Here is a 22,104-nt window from a genome sequence, read left to right as displayed (position 1 = left end):
GACACACAACATCCTGTGGACTCAAACTTATGTCTGTTGAAGATTAGAAGATCTAGAGATACGTAACTTTTACGTGAGGCAGAGCAGAGCGATGTTGTACCTCAAGCAGCTTTAGTTTGCAGTCTTTATGTAGCGTTTTGTAGGTCTTCCAGTTGATTTTTTTTCAGTGACGCTAAAAAAAGAAAACGAAGCCATATATCTTTGGGGGCGTACGCCCATACCAATATACAGTTAATCTTGGTTTTGTCGTCTTTAGGCGTTTTGTACTTTCTATCAAGTCAGTCAGCTTTTGGGGTGATCCGACTAATACTGGACTAATCAGTGTACCCAGAGAAAAACTAACAAACTAATAAAAGCCCAACGAGACGCCAGCAAATCGTGACCCTAACTTCAGCTTGCTTGGAGAGAGAGTTTGATGCACGTTGCTCAAAGTTCACAGATACGCGCTAAACGTTCGTCAGACGCGTCGGCCACGCGTGACGACTTCCGCTCCTCTGTGTTGTTTCTTCTCACATCATCCCGCCTCTGTCTGTACAACAGTCCATAAAACAACTTCACATCCCGGTGAAAATGTGCCGGTAATGATGTCGGAGTACAGTAAATTGGAGGCGGGCGTTATCCTTTCAAGCAGATGTAAGGAGCCGGCTCGGTCTGAGTGTTTTGCCTGTGTTCTTTGTGGCATTTCGTGGACTAGGAGAGGCGCAATTGTGGCAAGAATTTCAAAGGGCCTCAAAAACACGGGCAACACTTTGACAGTGACTTTATTTGGATCCACAATCAGCTACTCTTCCTTTGTAGAGATTGCCACTGACAAATCTGTTCTCCAGTGACCCGCCAAGCCCTTTGCTAGAATATCCACCTATTGGGCCAATTTCGACATTTTACAGCCCACCAAGAAGCCTGGTTGCGACTATATAACACTAGCTAGTTTTCTGTCAGATCGATAACTGGAATAAGAAGCCAACAGCCACCAATGCTGGCATTTCTGATTCCACCGGTATACTGAAGACCTCAGGCTCTACAAGTGCCTTTCCCGCCCTGACTCTTCTTGCCTTCCGGTATTCCCTGAACTATACCAGTCGATGCCCTTGTATTTCTTCCATAATAATCACGACCAGGTCTTTGGGGACGTACCAAAGGTGTGCCCACAGGGGAAAACAGGGTTAGCGTCGTTTATGAATGGTTAAACAAGACCGTTGACATGCAAACGACCCTGCTCACCCCCGTCCCGCGTAATGTAGGGGTCCGACCAACATAATGCAGTAGTTGTGTGATAAACTGTCTACTGTAGAAAGCCTTTTATTTGTGTTTGCAAAAAAAAAATCTATGAGGTCGTGTCTCTTGATAAAAACCGACAATGATAAATCATTAAGGAGGTAAACCCGTGGTGGTAGCCCTTAAGAGTTGTGTGATGGCAACGCATTTAGATCGTGCTCTTGGACTCCATTCCACGTTTGCGGCCACCAAAGGGATAATACCGGTGTAATTTATAAAAGAGGCAGGCATTAGTTTTACAATTTTCCCAGCGATGCATACATTTATTTATGGGGGTTGAGCGCTAGCTATGGGGGGAAAGCCCCAAGTGGGCGGGGCTTTGGGTAGCGGGGATGTGTGAAAAGATTGATCTGATTGAGTGAACGCGCGGCCCGCACGCTTGCTCTCTCGGTAGTCGGAACGCGTAGACAAAACCCCGCCTCCGGTTGGGAGAGGAGCTCAGTCGGCAGTTGGACACCAGCGTGTGCGGACCGGGCCTGACCCTGTCGCGTTCCATTCTACACACGGGCCGCTTCAAGTCACCAGGCCGAGGGGTAACCTGAAGAGTGCCGACGTGCTTTTGGACTTTAACGTGTTGGACTTAATAGCTGTGTGTACCGGCGTTCCTCTGTTTTTGAATTCGAACGTTGCAGTGCAGCTCTTCGCCTCAAGGGTACGCGTTTCAAAGGTTTACAGGACTGTGGCGGACTGAAGGATTGTCTTCTATCCATTCTCACCGTGGCGCTCTCCAAGACAAGTTTGTGAAGGTAACGACGTCTATCCCAGTGGTACTCAGTATCTTATCGTCGGATTCTCGCGGGCTGCTTTTGAATTACAGTACTTGTAATCTTTTCGCCGCCGAGTGCGCCACTACAAAGTGTTTCGTCGGAAGGAGGGATTTGACTTTCCAATCGCTTTGGGGTGCCTGGACGGGTAGGATTTTATTTCGCCGGCCGGGGAGTCAGGAAATGTGCGACGGATTCTCGAAAGGCGGACCGTTAGCGGAGTAGACTCGTCCCACCATCTCATCACTAGCCACACTGTAGGACTTACGGACTTTGCGCGGTAAGAGCGACTTTGGTGCTTCTGTTGAAGAAATAATTTTACGGCGTTCGTCTTTAACTGTGTGAATAAAAAAAAGACAGAATGGATGTTCTTAGGACTGTGTTTTGGGGCCTCCTTTTGGGGCTGATAGGAGTGTCCTCCGCGCAGGGGATCGAGTTCACGTACCCGGTACTGGAGGAAGAACTAGCGGGGACGCATGTGGGTAACCTGGCGCGGGATCTGATGGTAGAACGCGCCTCCGTGCCGCGGACTTTCCAATTCCTGACGGAGTCGCCCTACGTGGCGATCAACAACAGAACCGGGGAGCTGACCACGAAGCGGGCGATCGACCGCGAGCAGCTGTGCCCGCGGGCCAGGGTGTGCGAGCTGAAGCTGGAGGTGGCGGTGCTCCCGTCACAGGTGTTCCAGCTCGTGCAGGTGAGAATCTCCGTGCAGGACAAGAACGACAACACGCCGCGGTTTCGCACCACCGGCGTGCTGGAAATGGACCTGTCGGAAGCGACCGCTGTGGACACGCGCGTGCCGCTGGACGGCGCCGTGGACTTAGACTCGGACAAGTTCTCCATCCAGTCGTACAACTTGCAATCCTCTACGGACCACATGCCGTTCACTCTCAACACATTCACCGGGGTGGACGGAACACTGAACGTGGAACTCGTGGTCAACCAGCCGCTAGACCGGGAGAGACACCCCGAGTACCAGCTCATACTAACGGCAATCGACGGCGGGAACCCCAAACTGTACGACAGCCAAGTTCTCAACGTCAAAATTCTGGACACCAACGACAACAGCCCGGTCTTCGGCAAGGCCACGTACTCTGTGGACATCATGGAGAACACACCTGTAGGTTCTCTTGTGATCGATCTCAACGCCACGGATCCTGATGAAGGAACAAACGGTGAGATCGTCTATTCTTTCGGTAGCACCGTTCCGGACTCGATTAAAAGGCTCTTCGCGTTGGACTCTGAAACGGGGAAGTTGACCGTGGCGGCGCCGCTAGACCACGAGGCGTCCGGAGGTCCGGTGTACCAGCTCACCGTCCAGGCGCAAGACAAGGGCGTCAACTCTGCGCCGACTTTTGCCACGGTCATCGTCAACGTCGGGGATCAGAATGACAACTCTCCTAAAGTCCGTCTAAACTTTGTCACCACTAAGAACGGGCCGGTGGTTTTGTCAGAGGACGTACCGGTCGAGACGTTCCTCGCGTATCTGACTGTAGTGGACAAAGACGGCGGATTGAACGGTAAAGTCAATGTGACCCTGCTCGGTGCGTACGGGCTCTTCGGTCTGCAGCTTGTGGCGGACAACCAGTACCTGATCGTGACCACGGCGCCGCTGGACAGGGAGACCAGGCCGACGTTTAACGTCACCGTAGCGGCGCGTGACGCCGGCACGCCGCCGCGCACCACCTACAGGTCCTTCAAGGTCGTGCTAACCGACGTGAACGACAACCCGCCTGACTTCGGCGCCCCAGAGCTCCTGTTCGATCTGACGGAAAACAACGCGCAGGGCGTGTCTGTGGGGAGGGTGACCGCCACGGATCCCGACGAGGGCGACAACGGCAAGGTGCGGTACTCCATCCGCGACGACCGCTCCCCAAAGCTCGTGTACGTCGACCCCATTTTAGGTACAATCGTGGTCAACGACGCCATGGACCGTGAAGAGACTTCACTGATCGAGGTGACGGTTGTAGCTCAGGACAGCGCGAATCCGCCTTTGGAAGGCACCGCCAAACTCAAGATCAAAATCCTGGACAAAAACGACAACGCGCCGTCCTTCTACAACAACAGGTACGCGTTCCACATCGCCGAGTCGGTGGAGGTGAAGACGCAGGTTGGACAAGTGATCGCAGCCGACAGAGACACAGGTAGGAACGCTAAACTTGCCTTTGCCATTTCCTCCGGGGACATGTTCGGGAAATTTTCCATCGATCCGCAAAACGGGGAGCTCTACACCACCGGAAAACTAGACTATGAGGAAAAGAAGAAGTATGAGCTAGTAGTGAGCGTTCGCGACAATGGCGACCCGCAGAAAGACGCGAAATGTATCGTAAACATCTTTGTACAAGACGTAAACGACAACGCTCCTAAGATCACGTTTCCCAACGCAAACAAAAACGTAGTGTACGTCCCCATGACTTCTAAGCCTGGATTTCTTGCTACAAGTATCCAAGCTACCGACGCAGACGAGGGAGCGAATGGAGAACTGTCCTATTCCATCACCAATGGAAACCGCAGGGGAATATTTGCCATCTCTGACAAGGGGGACATCAGGACTGTGAAAGTGTTGAAGAAGGCCTGGGAGGGGTTGCACAGTCTGACCATCACCGTGACCGATCACGGGGCCATGCCACAGTCCGCTTCTACTGTCATCAACATCATTCTCGACAGTACCGTCGCTTACAACGGCACGCAGGTGATCGGAGGCGGTCGCTATGGGGACTACATCCCCAGCAACCAATCGGCACAGGAGTGGAACAAGGCGCACATCCCGGCCAGTCAAGACGAGGATCGATTCAGCATCCCGATCATCATTGTCATCGCGCTGAGCGCCGTCCTGGTCCTCCTCGTCTCCATCGTCGTCATCGTCATCATCAAGTGCCGGCGGCTGAACAAGGAGGACAGGACGTACAACTGTCGGCAGGCCGAGAGCACGCGGGGCGGCGGCAGCAACACCGGCAGCCTCCCCCGTGGACAGAAGAGGAACAACCAGCGCGACCTGGTGGTCACGATCAACGAAACCCCCGTGGAGATCGACTACAAGGTCAACAACAGGAAGGAGGATCCTGACGGACAGGAGAGCTCGAGCCCCGAGTCCCTCGCCGACACGTCTCCGCCAGACTCGGAGTCCAAGCTGCTGAAGAAGGAGGGAGGGGAGAACGAGGAGTCCGGAGCAGAACACAAGGAGGGGTCGGAGAGGGGAGACGAGGAGTCCGAGGTCAGTTCACCTTCCTTGTTTGTTTGTTTATTAGAGTTCCCCACAAGTGAAAGGGAGGGAAAAATGACTGATGGATACTACCGAGGTCTTATACTTTTTTGAGAAATTGAAAGTTGAGAAATGTCCTGTTTCTTTTTCCTCATACGTGTCTTCAGGAAAATGTACCATGTTGGTCTAGGGTCAGATTGGCTGAGTCTGATCCTACATGACTAAGCCAATGTTTTTAACAAAAGGATGGGCACTAGTTTCTTGATTCCTCTATCATAAGATGACAGAGGGAAAATCCATACAGCTGAAAAACTCTTAGTTAAACTCCTTAATCCTCAAAACTGTTCTCGGCTTATCAAATAATCATCTGAAGTCTGTTTTCTGTCTTAGAAAACTATTTATGACTGCGTATTAAAACTTGGGTGAAAATGACAAGACAGTAGCAAATACTTTGAGTGACACAAATATACGGCTTCTCACTCCTAGTCCGCCTCCCCATGAAAAGTTTTGGAACATTCCCTAAGGAAGTATGAGAGACAAGGATAACAGTAATTAGGTTGTTGTAGTAGTAGTACTTTACTTGTTCAGCTTTTAGAGACAGAGACAGTCCTGTACAGGTTGGAATGTATCTGTAACTATCATGTCTGCCATCTTGAACCTCAGGACTCAAAAGTCTGCTCCCTATCTGATGTTCCCCTCTGTTAGTAGAGGGGTGAGCAGAAGGAATGTGGAAATATACAAAGGACGTTTTGCTTGTGTCAGATGTTCCTTTAGACAGGAAGGAGGGGAGAGGGAGGGCTTGTTTTTCTTGGCCGGGCCCTGTTTGATCAGATTAGGGTCATTAGTCCTTCTGTGTTTGTATCAAGTTTCAGTGGACTGACCCCCTGGTCACTACACATGACCACCCGATGTCTCAGATCAAACTAAATAGCATTGGGAGGAATTAGATCGGAATTTTGAAGGGATGAAAGGTCTTCATCGGACACCATATTGGAATTTGAAGATTTTTAAAAGATTGTGGCACTGCAAGCCCAGGTTATCTGCTGTGTGTGTGGTCAGTGCAAGGAAAGACACAGCAGTGCCAGCAGGAATTGGAAAGTTTGTTGTTTTAGAGGTAATTACATTAACGGCTCATTCGTCTTAATTAATGTGAAGATGTGTTGTTATAGGGGAAGTGGGGCTACAAGTATCGTATGTCAAAGGACATCCCGCTACAAAAAGTTTTTCCTCTTTAGGCCACACCAATCTAATTTGTTGGTTCTCATATTATTGAAAATGCTTAGCTGGAAGAACTTTGATAATGATATCAATGCCTGACGACTAGGTTTATGCCTTGATCATGTTGATGCCTCAGTTTTATGGAGTGAATGCTCTCTGCTCTTCATATAGTAAATGTCAAAAAAATGGTGTGGCCCATTGGAGAAATGCTGACAACATTTTTCTCTGTCATCAGAGATTAATGTACTCAGAGAGAAGACAGATTTGTATATGAGGGAGATAGTTGCCAGGAGACTGTCTTGATAATAGGTGTCCTTCCTGCTTTTGATCTTGTCCAACACTTTTCTAAGACTAGCCAGGGCAGTGGGTTAGACAGGACATGCAATAGAATTAAACAGTGACCACTTTTTGGCAGTCCCTTACATGCCTTTCCCATTCACACATTAAGAATCCTGTCTACATTATGACCACCTGTCCACATAGAACAGATTTTACATGACACAACCATAGTAAATCTATTGACTGTAATAGTTATCACACCTTATTCTGTTTTATGTCAAGATGGGACACTTAATTGAATTGTCAGTCCTCTCTCTCCCGTTTCCCTTGAGAGCTGACAGCTACAGATAAGGATAGACAGGATTAACTTCTTCAGAACCTGAGGTTTTCCAGCCCCAGCCCTTCCCAACATCTGTTCAACCTCCAGCCTAATTCCTCACTAATCCCTGACAACATTGCCCCCAAGCAATTCCATTAGAATCTCCTGTAAATTGCTTTGCTCCAACCTACCCCTCTTGTGTCAAGTGGGCTTTTCCCATAGCAAACAAAGCCTACACAACAGCAACGAAAAAAGGCGATACCATTTCATAAGAGGGGGTGGTTGTTGCATCAAATTATGCCAGCCATTGATTTTATTTAAGTGCTTTTACAAACATCAATATAGCAGACAAAAGGGGCAATCTGGGCGGGTTCAGAAAATCATTTTCTCTCGGGCGTTTTCTTCGGGGGGGAATCTGGACATGGCTCGAGGCGGTTTTCTGGTCTGCCAATCTCATTTGTCCGCTCATTGTAGTAGATTATTTCTCCATTACAAATAATAAAGCCGAGGTGGTCCCGGCTGATGGAAGAGTTTGCAAAGTTCGGTGATGCACGTCGAAAGACTCAGTTCGTCCTTCCCCTTGAAGAAAAATCAGCATTCTTGAGATGTTCTTGGAATCATCGCCACATTCAGCTTCAAGATAGAGAGCTCTGTCCCCACCAGACTCTGACGGGTGTTGCTGGAAAAATACAAATGTCGAGGAATTGTCCAAATGGACAGAATAATATGCTAGAGGGGATAGCCGACTATAGGTCTGGAGCACAATTTGCAACCCACTATGCCTGGCTGGCTGACTCCTCTGGCACATTATTCAGTCTTTTTGGCAATTTCTAACTACTTTTCCGGCAGCCCATTGATGTCTGGTAGAGACTTACAATGAGCAGCCTCCTACCTGACTGGTGGATTCTTCTTCCAGTAAATGATTTAGTACAGACTAAAACCTTTGCGAGTTTAACTTGTGGTAAGGTTGGAGCTTCAGCATCAAACTGAATGGTCGCCTGGATGAAATCTGACTGGGCTTAGCGTACGAGACAGAACTCATTTGCAGCCTCCTTTCTCACGGAAAACTCAACTACATTATAAATAGTAGTCTCTTCCAGGACACACAAATGGCCAATTTATAAGTCTCTACGATAGACAGCGTTGGGTTGCTGGAAAAAATTCTAGAGGAGTTAGCCAGCCATATAATTATAATTTGCAACCCATAGCACTGTAATCATATGGCTGTTAAACTCCTTTGTCTTTTATTATTATTCGGTCTTTTTGGCCAGTATCTCCTGTATTTTTCCAGTCATGAATTGATAAAATCAGCTACTTATCGAAACAAAGCAGACCCTTACCCTTTGCCCTGAAGGTTATCAAAGCGTTGCATGTTTCTTTGATATGTATGAAAAAGAGGAACCCCTTTTTTGATTGCGCCCTTTGAAAGCCCCCATATATTCTCATGGGCCCTGGCAAAAAATGCTGAATAAAAAATATAAGGCCATACTAAATTGATTGATTAGTTCCTGGATTAAAAAGTTATGCTAAATGGAAAAATGTAATGATACAAAAGCCTGTGAGGACTGGATTGATTAGCCTCTACCAGGCTCCGCGGATCGCTGGAAAAATAGTAGAAATTTGCCGAAATAAAGGGATAGTACACCAGAGAAGATCCAGCCGGCCATAGAAGCTCCAATTTGCGACCCACGGATCCGTGGATTGATGCTTCGTTTTGTTTATGGAGCAAATACAGTCATATTCAAATTTTCCTACCTGCTCTCTGCTTTTATGATGTCTGCTAGCTCTTTTTCACCCTAACGTATCCTAGAACCAAAGAAATAAATTGATGTGGCCAGAAATGGACAGCAGAGCAATGAGGGTACCACCGCGCATTCAATACAACATTTTAACCTTCTCCCTGCTGTCTAACCCGTAACCGATACAAATTTGGTGCCATAAGGTCACCTCGGTAGGGAGAAGGTTAAGCTTCCCTCCTAGGAAAATCTTTTCAGTGTTGCCTGTTAATGGGTAATTCCCCTGCGACACACTCAGCTGAACCTTATTACCCTGAATAGTGGACGATACTCCTTCTGCATACTAGTGCCTTGAATTCCCACCTGGTGGTTGCATGACCAAATCTCGAGACCTTGCACTCACCTTGTGAAGGTCTCGCAGCTTCTTATCTTGTCGGTAAAATCTGTGAATCTTGATACGTTCAGAATTTTCAGTACCCCTTACCTTGAAATCAGGACACCACACATATGTATTTTGTATTACAGTAAAACCTGTACCATCCCTATATAATGACCACCTGGCCATTGATATACAGTCAAACCTGTACAAGTGACTGCGTTTCAATGATTCAGATAAATGTTCTCATTGCTGTCCACAGTGACCACCTGTCCACATAGACCAGATTTCATCAGTCCCCCGAGTGTTATTCTTGGGCAGTTTTAACTGTGCTGTAAATCTCAATGTGTCTGAGGCAGTTAGCGATTTTCACTGTGGTTTTGCTCCTTCCAAATCATGACAATGTGTATATAAACACTATGTATTTTGTATCACTGTTGTACTACAACTTTGTTTCAACCCCATTCTGAAAACACCTTGACGAAGACCTCTTTTCCCTCCTAGCACGAAATTAAGTCACTGCAAAAATAAATGCATTATGATCCTAGGAGGCAGTCATAACCCCCATTTCTAACAAAGAATGAATTTACTGTAGCCCTAGACAGTCTCTGTCCTGTGAAAGACACATGGCTTTGACACTTGTCTTGAGGGCACATTTTATTGAATGGAATGCTTCGAAGTCAAAGTCGTTCCCGATCCTCTTTTACTTCCTCCCAATCACCGACTTTTAAAGCTTTAGGCCAAACGGCAGTCACCGGACCATTACGCTCCTGAAATTCCCTGGATACGCCATTTGCAGCGATGCGGAGCGAAATAAAAAATCGGGATATTGCTTGAGTCATCCGAAAATTAAATTGCCCGGAGCGCGACTGTCACAGTGAGTTACTTACAGGCACAAATATTGCAGGCACAAACCTGCCCCATGTTTCACTTGTGTTATCAATTTTTAGTGGATGTGAGATGCCTACGCTCATAGGTTCATTCTGATGGATCTCAGTCTGCCAATTGCTTGGCCCTGGGGAGAGGGGCGTTGTTTAGGCTCCCATCTTGTCTAAACCAGGCAGCCAAAGTTCTTCTATATTTATCTATTTATTGAGAGTCACCACATTGTTGTAAGGATTGACATAACAGGTGACTTTCACCATTTCAAGATGTCAACCCGAAGGCTAGACAGTAATTAATTGAAGTTTAAACTACTCAAATTATGAAAGACCCCCTACTCTTTTTTTAGAGTATATAATTTGTACAGTCATCGTCTGCTACGCTACAGACATTTTGAATGGTGCAGTTTAGAAACACCCACGCATACTTACAACGCTCTAAGCATGTCTCCTGTTCTCGTGTTGCCTGCTTTCAACTTCTTGTTGTTTAGAAACTCATCATGTTCTAAGGAAGACCTTGTGGGGCATGCTGTGGTCTAATGGTTCTTGACCACGAGGTCGTAGGTTTGATTCCCAGCCTAGCCTTGCTCTGCAACCAGATTTACATTCCGCTGGTAGGGGTTTCAGTCCTTCAGAGGGGATATTAACCTTCAGCATACTAAGTTAGCCATTTGGCACCAAAACTATCAGTTTCAACTCACTTACTACAGCCTTTAGTAGAAATATTTGGCTTGGATTGGGCAGCCAAGAATGCATCTCATCTAGACCAATAGAATAATTCAGGTGAAATGCAACAGAAATAGAAAAATGATTTGGAGGAGCAAGCTCCCTGTGGATCATAAGCATACTGTTAGTAGGTTGACAGAATGGCACCTATCATCAACAGTTTAACAGGATGCCTACTGGGCCTTGGCTGAGGGAACTTGCCTGTAAGTAGATAGACAGAATGGCAACTATCATTGATAGTTTCACAGGACACCTACTGGGCCTTGGCTGAGGGAACTTGTACATTCACTGGGCAAGGTCATCCTGATGATGGGGTGCAATTGATCAATTTGGTCGGATAAAAAGTCAGCAATTGAGACAGGCAAATATCTAGCCGGAGACGCATGTGGAATGTAAGGTTAGACAGCCAAAAACTGTAATCGAAAGGCAGTTTTGAAGTCGCAGGCAAGCTCTTAGGTATCGGATACTTGGCCTGTCCTGTGCAAATTGAATAGTCTAACACCAACCTATTTCCTTCGTTCTCAGACATTTCAGACAAAAAATTTTAGGTCGAAATGAAAAGGGGACCAGAAGGAAAACTTGAATCTGAGGCCATCCCTTGGTTCTCTGATATTTCAACCAAAAATACTAGTAGCAAGTTGACATAAAACAAAGGGCAGGGAGGAAATACTTAAACACTGAGTGCACCAAGGCATCAAAATGGTCCTCAAGCTTTGTTTACACATAGTTGCTAAAAATCTGAGAACCATGGAATTAAATTGGTGTGGCCTTATGTATGAGAGAAAGTAGGTTCAATAGCGCTCTGTTGTTTGGCTGCACCCCTAATTTTCAGCCAATCAGCCAGTTTTGGGCTATCTTGCCTCTTTCAATTTGCATCCTAACGGTAATTGCGTCAGATCGGATCACATACGGATGCCAGCATTTCAAAAATTATGGGACTATGAAACCACTTTTCACCTGCGAGACGTCCTTTAACTTTTCGAGTGCAGAAATTATCATCGTCTTGGTAATTTTGTCGGTTAAAACGGTGGGATTTTAGGACGTTTACGTCTTCATACGGCTTGTAAAATCGCCTCATTAGGGCGCCGGTGACACCCCGCCAGCTTTCCCATCATTGTGGCGCTAGCGTCTCCCGCTGTGGCGCTGTAGAAAACACTTTCCCCTCGTGGCGCCACAGCTAGGGCCGAGCCATTATGTCTGAGCCGCGGGAAGCCGTGTTGGTTTTCTGGCCCGACAAAGGAAAAACAGGCTCCCTGAAAAAATTTCTGTGGAGTTAACTCATTTGGGGTGCGGGGGCAGGAGGGTTATTGTGTTTCGTACCTTGTGGCTGCCAAATTACAGGGGAGAGGGACACCCGGCGGTGGCTCAAACAACACATGACAAATTTCAGGCCGCTGTGGAGGGACAAGAGGGTTGCTTACTCCGTGCATTACTCACTCTATTGTCAGGCTAGTTCAGAGTTTGGACGCAAATTGGAAATCTTCTGGATGGTTGGCTTCGGTTACTGTTATCTTTTGGGAAGGGGAAGCACAATATTCTCCAAGCAGAGGGTTAGGCTTTGGCTTATTTTTTTACATGTTTTAGACATTTTTATTGGGATCTCTTTTTTGTACTGTTATCTTTTTTGCCAGGAAACTTTGGGTGGCAATTACTGGAGACTGCCCTGTCAATGATACTGTCTTGCAGCTGACCTTCTGAAAACATCTTCCACTGGTTGTGACAAGTGAAACAGATGCCGTGCACAGCATATGATAATACACCTGAAAAATTTGCCATTAAGAAGTTCAGCAGCTAAGAACTTCTTGCAAGAAGTAAATTGAAGAGGGCCTGCAAGGGGGGCTAGTGATTACGAATTACGCAAAATTTTCGCCGCCTATTACGAATTACGTTAAAGTCTCAGAGCTGATTATGACTTTACGATTTGCGGCTAATGTCCAATTACGAATTACGTTGATTTTTGCGGAGGCTGCCTACGAATTACGAAGTCTAAAACGGCCTGATTACGCCTTACGAAAAAGGGCTTGCAGGCCCTCATTGAACAGTAGAGCATGGCTCAACATCTTGTCCTGAGGACCCATTCCAGTAGTGTGCAAGTCAAGTTGGTATTAACACCTTAAAGGTCTCGAACTCTTGACCTGGCCTGGAAGCGGCGTTGCTATCCGCTGGACTATGCATGCTACACCACGGCAGAAAACAGAATCATTCATCCGCCCTTCTGTCCAGAGAAACGAATAAAGGCAGGGAGAAGCTATTGTGAAATGAGGGTCCTTTGTTGGCGATTGTGACGGTCAGAACTGAACGGCCTGTCTTTCTGCCTTTCTGCCTTATTGGACGTGTCAGCTTCACTAAAGAAAATGTGGTGGGACAAAAAGGGTTAGAGAAAAATAACCAACAAGACCAGTTGTGGCATCAAGACTTCATGATCTTTCCAACTTGCAATGCATGTTGTTCTCAGTATTGATTTCATTTTACAGATGCGAAATTGCACAGTATTCGGAAAGAGTTGGTTTTACTCTGCTTTGTGTGCTTTTGAAATTAAGGAACCTAAAGCTACAACACAGAGAGGACAAAAGTACCACAAGCATTTAGTAAACGGTACTGATTGTGGTATCAGGGATTTTATAATTTTCAGCTTTTGTTTTAAAACAGATCTCAGTTGGTTACCAGAAACTTGATAATGATTTTTACTAGATTTTCTACCAATCTGTCCAAGAGAGTACGACTTGCTTTTTACCCACTTTTGCTTTTGAAATAAGAGGACAAAGAAAACAAGCAACTCAAGTCTTGGGCAAACTCAGTAATTTGAGGAGGCCACTAATCTAATGACACAGATAATCCAGTATACACGAAAGTTCGACACAGTTGGAACATTAAAGCAAGAAAATGGCACAAAGCGTGAACCAAGACATCCTTCCTTTTGAAAGTCCATCTGTAATGTTATGCATGTCTGAACATAGCATGGCTTACTGTCCAAGGTGAGGATATGCTTTTTTTTTTACCTTTTCATGCATTTTAGCTGTTTTCTTGGGCTTTCTACTGTTTTTGTGCCCCTTTTGGGGGTATACTGGCCAAAAGAAAATTGGATAAAATAGAAAACCCATAATGCTTAAAAAACATAAAAAACTTGCCTAACTTCTGCTTGGAAAGTAGCGTGGGCTACCACTTAACATGGATCCAAGGGGTCACAGCAGACTGAACATGGTGAAAACATGTCTAACGTTTCCCTGCCCCTGTATTTGCGCTGTTTAAGTGTTTACGTTTCCAGTACAAATCACACTGTAAACACGGGCTTGTGTTACCCAGCTCATCGCGGTTCATCAAGCCAACAATGCAGGCATAACCCCAGCCCAGTCAGCCACTAAGCCCAGGCCCGATTACCAACGCCACATCCTGAAGAGTGGGAGGTTCTCTTCTTAGTTTAAAGTTGGATTTAATTGAGAAGTTTGTAAACACTGCATAAAGCCAGCGGATACCTCGATTCGAGTAATCCGCGGTGAATAGCCTGTCTTCATTACTGGAGATCAAGTCTGGGCTTACTTTCGAATTAACGTCTTTGACTCAATTACGGATCGCTCACGTTGGGTGGTAACGTTGAGTTGGCCAGAATTCCCTGTGTGGTTTTATTGTGTTTCTAATAATCTCATTTTGAGCTCTGTACATCGCACAAAGGGAGGGAATATAGCCAGGCATAGTCCCAGGTCTCTGATACTCTTGCTTTCATGGGTTCGCAGCAGTCTTGGGAGAAGGCGTTGGGAAATTGGTAATTGAGAACGGTTTACCGAATGGTGCATGTTGCAAATTGAGGTAGTGTGTAAAGGGAGGGTGGGAATTGAGTCGAGTCTCTATTTCACTGTTAGATGGGAGGTAAAGGCAAGCATTGGACCTTACCCAGTAGGATTAGCAGCTATCTAGTACGTGTTCCACAGTTTTGTATACATGAGAGACAAACTTGTGTTTCAGTGCTAGCTGGCAGGTGGTCGGAGGTAGGTGTCCACAGTAAATAGTGATTCCTGTCTTATAGAGACACTATACACCAAATGAGGGGATGGGATACCACTTTTCTCTTTGCTGACAACATGTCAAGTGCTTTGTTGGGGCCAACACACCTAATCAATATCATGATCAGTCATTTGCTAATTAGAAAACCTATACTAAAGTACTATAATAAAGTGGTTAAGTAGTTATAATACAGTCACAGTGTTTTTATAAGTAAAAGAAGGGGTTCAAAGTAGACTCACTGTCTGAGGTATATATATAAGTGGTCAAATTCTCTTGTGGACATATTGGCCCTGGAGCCAAGGAGCTAGCCTATATCACTGGCCCTGAAAACAGTCTGGCGCCCAGGCTAACCCATTTTCTGGCAACCTTCCAAAACATCTTTTAACTGGATTAATGATTTCCTCTCTCCCCTCTCTGTTCTCCCTTTAATGATACCCATTCACAAGAAGGATGAGAAGCTCCCCAGTCCATCACCATCTCCTGTAAGCCACTATCTTAGGGTTTGGCGATCACTTTGACACTTGATCATGCCGTTCCTTCCCCGTAAATTCCCTCCAAATCGCCAACATCAAAGGCAGCCCCTCTGCTGACATTTTGGCAGGGGGGAGCGGGCTTGAGAGGGATATCCTCCGCTCTTCTTCCATTACTGCAGGGCTTTCCCCCCATGTTACTCGATCTGCCTGACACCAGGGTTGAATACCTCCTCTCGCACATCAGCACTCAACAGCCTCGGTACAAAATGGCTCACACCCAGCCAATGGGCTTTGTCACGGGAAGACACTGGAGATAGATTTCTTGCTGAAGTCTCCTGCTGCCAATCAGGGTTTAGTCATATTTTCCCAGATAACTGTTATTACCAGTAGATGGTTTAGAGCAGCAAAAGCAAGAGAAAACCTGGTACTAGACAATATGAATTGTTTGACAGCCAATACAACTATTACATTTCCAAATGTTGGACAGTGTTGTAGATATGATAGATGTACATTTTCACATCAGCAGTTTCTCAATAGCAATTAACTGTAAGGATATCATATTTGTCGATGTTTCCATCTTGCAAGACAACTAGTAAATTGAGGTTCTTTGTCCTCTTCTGAATTTGGACCACAGCTCTTTTATTTTCCTTTGATTGAAAAAAAAAACAGTGTTCGCTCCAATGTTGGTCTGGCAGCTGCCAAAGCATTCTCTCTGATCTAAAAGCAAAGAAAAAAAGAACAACAACAAATAAAATCATATTGTGATCTTCCTGTTTGGTTCACATCAATCACACTACATCAGAAGCAAGCTTCAATCTCTGTGCACTCCTGAGTATCTGTACATCAGAAAAGCTGAGAGCTGATCGGTCTGCCTATTTGATTCTGTTTAGTCTCCTCTGAACTGAGTCTTGACTTCTCAGGCACAACTGAACTGGCACAAAAGTAGCAATGCTCAGAGGTGCAATTACGGAAAAAAGAAACACAGTACCTTTTTAGTTTCTTCCTTTGTGGGGGATCTTTATAACATTTTCGATAGGATAAGACAAAGATACCTGACTATAGGGACACTTGTATATGCAGGGAAAAGAACAGAGTCTGACTTTTATGTGTGGTGCAGTTGTTGAAGACCTTTATTTTCTAGTTTCTTCCTTTGTGGGGGATCTTTATAACCTTTTTGATAGGATAACACAAAGAGACCTGACTATAGGGACACTGATAGATGTAGGGAAAAGAACAGAGTCTGACTTTCATGTGTAGTGCAGTTGTTGAACGAAGACCTTGATTCTGGACCAGTAGATTCAGAGTTGCCTCTGTTCCTCTGCTACCTAAAATGGCTGAACAGTTACCATAAAGTTTCTACATAATCGGCCAAAAAACAGCAATGTTGAAATCCAGCTGCTCAGAGCCTTAAAGGAGGCTCATGTCACACACACTTGTCAATGGGAAAATGATGGAAAATGATGGGTGTGTGAGAAAGGAAGGTCCATTTGAGGTGTGAATGGGAGTGAGGCACACATGTCACACATATGTGGCGGTGGGCTTGTGGTCCTGGGACCTGAGCAGCCTGAGAAAACATGACCTGACCAGCAGGATTCTGGGCAGCACCTTGCACTGCCATGGGAAGTGGGCACAGATTTCCATTCAGTTTTAATGTCAGAAAGGTTGATTTCCTACTCTCCAAGCAGAGGTTTAGGCTTATATTTTTACTTCTTTATAGGCCTTTTTTATTGGGCTTACTTTTCTGGGCCGGTATCTTTTTTTCCACAATCCAAACCAATTTTAGTCTGACTCTGGCAAATTTGATACTGTCTTGTAGCCACCAAAATTTCTTCTCGGAGATTGCTACTACTTTCCAACTCGTATTAACAATGGTCTGCACCCTTACTATGGGCACACTAGATCTCCAATTAATCACCCTATTTTTGCCGAAGCCTGATGGCGGCAGAAATAGTTCCTTAAAAATGATAGCTAATCATAAAATGTGGCAACAATTACAAAACAGTGTGTACAGTAACCAGCCATGAAAATGTACCATTAGACTACTAGTACATGTACTAGTATTCCCCTTGAGTCTGCCATGAGGGTTTGAGTGACAAGTACTTGTGAACCCAGATGTACCTCCCAGTTCTCACCTCAAACTGTTCTTCCCTCCCAACCAGCTCTAATTAGTCTGTTCTCTGTTACATGTGAAAGCAAGACAGCTATTCAAACCCCAAATTGTTTTTTCATCCCCAAATTGTTTTTCTAACCAGCCCCCCAATTGGTTTGCCCCATAAGTTGTCAAAACAAAACAACTTTTTAATCAAAAGGGATTATGCCATGAGACACAATTTGTAAATTCATTCACTGCTGTCTGGATTGGAAATGAATATTAAACATCAACCCCTTTCAAATTGAAAAGTAATTCATTAACAAAAACATTTCTTGCTAGGCTTTTCAATATGGAACCATGTACCCTGTAATACTACATTTTTCTTTGCCTATTTTTAGACTTTTACTTTGTGCCAGTAGTAGGATACCATATGATATCAATCATGGAAAAGTAGTCTCTAGCAGACTCTTTGGTGGAAAATAGAAACTCCAGGGCCAGCTTAGCCTCTACCTGGTTTCAGAAGTGACTGGAAATATGAAAAATTGGCTAAATAGTTCCCCCAGAAGTGGCAAACTGTACCAACTCCCATGGCATGTTATCTGTCTATTTCGTGGCTAATTTCAACTTTTTCCAGCCTTTTCTGAAGCCTGATATATAGAGGTTAGGGCTAGCTAACTCACGCATATTATTCTTGTACTTGGACATTTCCATTCTATATAATTTTTCCAGCAAACCATGGACTCTCAGAGACCATTTTTCCTTCGGTAGCAAATGGTAACCCCTAATTTTATACGAGAGGCTAGACACTTTGTGTTCTGACCCATAGAGTAATTGCCATCTTTTGGGGTCCAGGGCCCATTCAATCTGCAATTGTAATGTAGATGGGAGCGGATGGGAGAAGCCATAGCAAGACAAAGTAGACAGATGGTGGGGGGAATTCATGAATAGATCTGGAGGTGGGAACCTTGGTGGTCCCTCATGCCCCCTGCCTCTGCCTATACACACCCACAATGGGTTAACTAGTCCGTGTTTGTTTGTAGTAGAGATAATGAGCCAGTTATAGGAAAAAAGCGTTTCCTTTTCTATGTGTTACCGGAGAGGGTTTGGAGAAAATGAAGGCAACTACATGCAGAGGTTTAGGCATCATATACTTGTCTTTGACATGTTTTAGGCATTTCTTTTTACAGTACTGGTATCTTTTTTCATTCTTTGAATGGCAAATGGTTACTACCCTGCCAATTTGATACTAACTTGCAGCCACCACAAAATCTGCTTGAAGAATCTAAAATAGGATGTAGGGAATTCATTTCTTCATTTGAGCTTTTTTTACTAACAATAACAGTTCATAGCATGCGTGAGTGGGATTAGAGGAAAATAAAGGGCAAATAAAATAGTGTAGAAAAGCCCTTCTATTGTTTGAACCTTAGTTCCCAGCTTTGTCTACTTTATTTTCACTAATGGTAGAAAGTCAGTATGAGGCTTTTTATGGTGTGCTTGAGTGGGATTAGAGAAAATGAAGGGCAAATAAAATTGTGTGTACAGAAGCCTAGCTTTTGTTCAAGCTATTGTTCCAGGCTTCATTCAGGGGACATCAGAATAAACAACCTCACTTTCACAAATGACTACAGAACAAAGAGCAAAGAGTAAACCACTTCTTAGTTTACATTTAGATTTTATAAACTCCAGTATAAACACCCATGGAAAAGACAGAAGGCTTTGTAGAAAAAAATAATCCAGTTACACAATACACACACCCAGAGGCACTTTGAAAAAGAACAAAGAAAATGTTGTCACAACCCTTGAACATTGTTTATGAAGGGCACAATGAGTTCACATCCACTTACTGACAGAAATGACTTTCACTTTTTTGGGTGCATTCGCTTTGTGGGTTCTAAAATCACATTCAATTTCTGACTTCACTTTCTAGGTTCTAAAATGACTTTTACTTTCTAGGTTCACTTTCTGTCACAAAATTTAAGCTTTAATTTTCACTAAAAAAGCCTTTACTTTTACTTCCACTTCTGTTGCAGAAATGTTTGGCTTGTTAGATTTATTGTCATTAGTCAGGTACACCTGGTCGCAATCATCATTAGGAAATATTTGATGATCTGGAAATGTTTTCCAGAGATGTTGACAAGATGAAAGAGGTCTGAAACTGTAACCAATTTGTTCAGACAACAGTTTCCATGTGTTTACCCCGGGGACCATCCCATGCCCCCAACCCCAGGAAGCCCAAAGTCTGTAACATTTCCCCTGCAATTACACGTAACAGTATCCCTGCCGCAAACATCTGAGACTTTTGTATACTTTCGGTTCCACCATTGTTCACTACACCCCAGTGTTCAATGGCCAGGTCCAAATTCTCATGTTAGAGTCCCTGGGCCAATCTTTATCTTGAAACAGACATTTTGGTATCTGCAAAGACAGTATAAAATTGGCAAGGCAGTATCCATTTGCTAGGCAGCGACCATTTGTTTCCCTTTGGCTGGCTTAAAAAAAGATACCAGTGCAAAAAAGAAAGCCTGATAAAAACACCTCATAACAAGTACATCAAAAACAAACCTAAGAGTCCTAAACCTCTGCTTGGAGAGTCCACCAATTTACCTGGTAACAAGGAAAAGAATACAGTGAAGAACAATATGACTAAACTTTTTGGGTTTGACTTTCTCAGTACCACTTATTCTGTTAGCAAAATAGAAAAAAATCAATAACAGAAATCTTTATCATCAGATTTATCAAAAGGAAAAACTTTCAAGTCGTACTAAAAATAAAGATCCAGTTTCTGTATTTGAAAGGCCATTGGTATTGATTGAGCACTGAGTGCATGTCAATATGTATGAGTTTGAAATTACCAAAGCCCTCATCAATTTTCAGGAAAATTGAAACTGATAAAACATACATAACCTTTATCATGCTAGCAGAAGTATTCGAAGCTCCTGATATCAATATTGTATGATGATGATGATCAAGGAAAATTGGTAGAGACTTCTAGTTTCTTACTAATACTTAAGACGTATCCAGGTTACATATAAGAAGCACCACCCTGAAGTACAGTGTGTTTGAGATCTGTAGTGCAGGGACAACCCAATATCCCGACAATCCAGTTCCAATACAGTTAGGGTTTATGATTGTCAGTACATAGGCTGTGTTGTCAGACTTAGGGGTATAGCCTAGCTGGCTCTAGCGTAGCACCTCCATGCCTCTCCCCACTACAGTTCCTTATACTGGGACACATTGGATTGGAGGTCTCTTTAGATGCATGTTGGCAGGTATATGTGACCCGGTAGAATTAAGTAAGTACACCTTACAAGAAAGGATTACTTCCCTTCTCCTAGCCTGGGTGCCAGACTGCTTCCATGGCCTACAGGGCCTGGAGGCTAGGAGCTACCCTGTGTAGCCCTGGAGCTGAGAGGCTGGCCTGTGTTAAGTCTCTGGAAATCCAGGCTACCCTTCTCCTGACCATGTGAAGGCCGTTATGTACTAATGAAGACGGACTAGTTGATCAGAGACCATCTCTTATTTAGGTCACTTCCCAGTTGTAACCAACATTGTGCTGAGACAACATGCGCAGGTGAACGGATATTAACAGCCACAGGTGGTCCTCAGGCCACATTAATCTAAAATGTCGTTTCTGGGACTTTTTCTTAAAAAATTGAGCCATAGGGCTAAATTGGGATAGCCTGAACAAGAGATTGAAAATCAGCCACACTGCCTGAAAGTCACCCCCGGTATACTTGCCTTTGAATAAATAGATAAGATGGCCGGCAAACATCCTAAACTTGTCTTTTAAAATTACAAACAGTACTGTAAACCCAAGCCTAAAAAAGTGAACCAAAATCTGAAAAACTATCACTTCATAATCATATGCTAGAAATGAATCTTTTCTGGATTTTTTCCAAACAAACAGGTCTGAGAAACAACTAATCGCATTGCTGTGGCCCCATGGCAGCCGATCAGCCCTTAAAGTGGAGTACACCGCAAGGCCAGCGCTCAAATCAAAATCAAACAACCAAAAACCAATTTCCTACCAGCAGGCGCGCAAGTTTGTGTGCCGACTTGAAAATTTCATTAAGTCCCCTCTCCAGCGAGGCGTCAGCTTGTGGTGTATCATACGGGAGCCTTTATGCTGTTACAGGGAGTAGAGAACCAATCATCCCTCCCCATGGCCAGCAAACTAACTGGGCTCAATATACTTTTTTTTAGCCTCCTTAGCGGACTATATGAGCTTGTTTTTTTTCTGATGGCATATCACTTCTATTCATACTTTATACATTCGTATAGAAGTTTCTTGTGCCATGCCTCAGCATGCCAGAAACATTTTGAGTCCCCCAAAAGCCTGATTTGAAGAGTCTGCCAAGGAGGCAGGTAACATTTGAGATAACCTGTGCCAGGTAAATTATACCTAAATCACTCATTTTCATGGCCCTCTAGTTCGCCACTAAAAACAATGAAGGTGCCATTTTGAGGCCATTTTGAATCTGCTGTATTCAAAAGTAAAAATTGAAAACAGAGCACTATAGGTCGTATGTTATCTTAGGTTGGTTTAATATTGGCCCATTGCAGGTTAGGTGCACATAGACGTCTGAAACACCTGCACAGCTCCAATTTCACCTACACGAGCAGGTGGCACATGTATTTCGAGCCCTGAAACTCACTTCCCCACCTGATGATGAGAAATTGGCTGCCATTAAGCGAGGAATGGTTGACTGGCAGTTTTAATAAGGGGTTTTCCAAGCTGATCCAAATTTTCGCCGACTCAGC

General features: G+C 44.5%; 1 protein-coding gene across 2 annotated transcripts in view; it reads left to right on the top strand.

Annotated features, from left to right (window-relative positions):
• The first annotated feature begins 1,718 nt into the window (after positions 1 to 1,718).
• The window catches only part of LOC109486485 (protocadherin-17-like), a 44,169-nt gene continuing 23,783 nt past the window's right edge, over positions 1,719 to 22,104 (top strand). For both annotated transcript variants that reach the window (XM_019790313.1, XM_019790314.1), the window contains exon 1: positions 1,719 to 5,256. In XM_019790313.1, coding sequence (XP_019645872.1) covers positions 2,401 to 5,256 — 2,856 coding nt within the window. In that variant the 5' untranslated portion in view covers positions 1,719 to 2,400. The remainder of the gene's footprint in view (positions 5,257 to 22,104) is intronic.

This window comes from Branchiostoma belcheri, unplaced genomic scaffold (assembly GCF_001625305.1).
Source record: "Branchiostoma belcheri isolate BF01 breed outbred unplaced genomic scaffold, Haploidv18h27 scaffold80, whole genome shotgun sequence".
NCBI lineage: Eukaryota > Metazoa > Chordata > Leptocardii > Amphioxiformes > Branchiostomatidae > Branchiostoma > Branchiostoma belcheri.
Note: the sequence above shows the minus strand (reverse complement) of the source record. Positions and strands in the feature narration are given on the sequence as shown.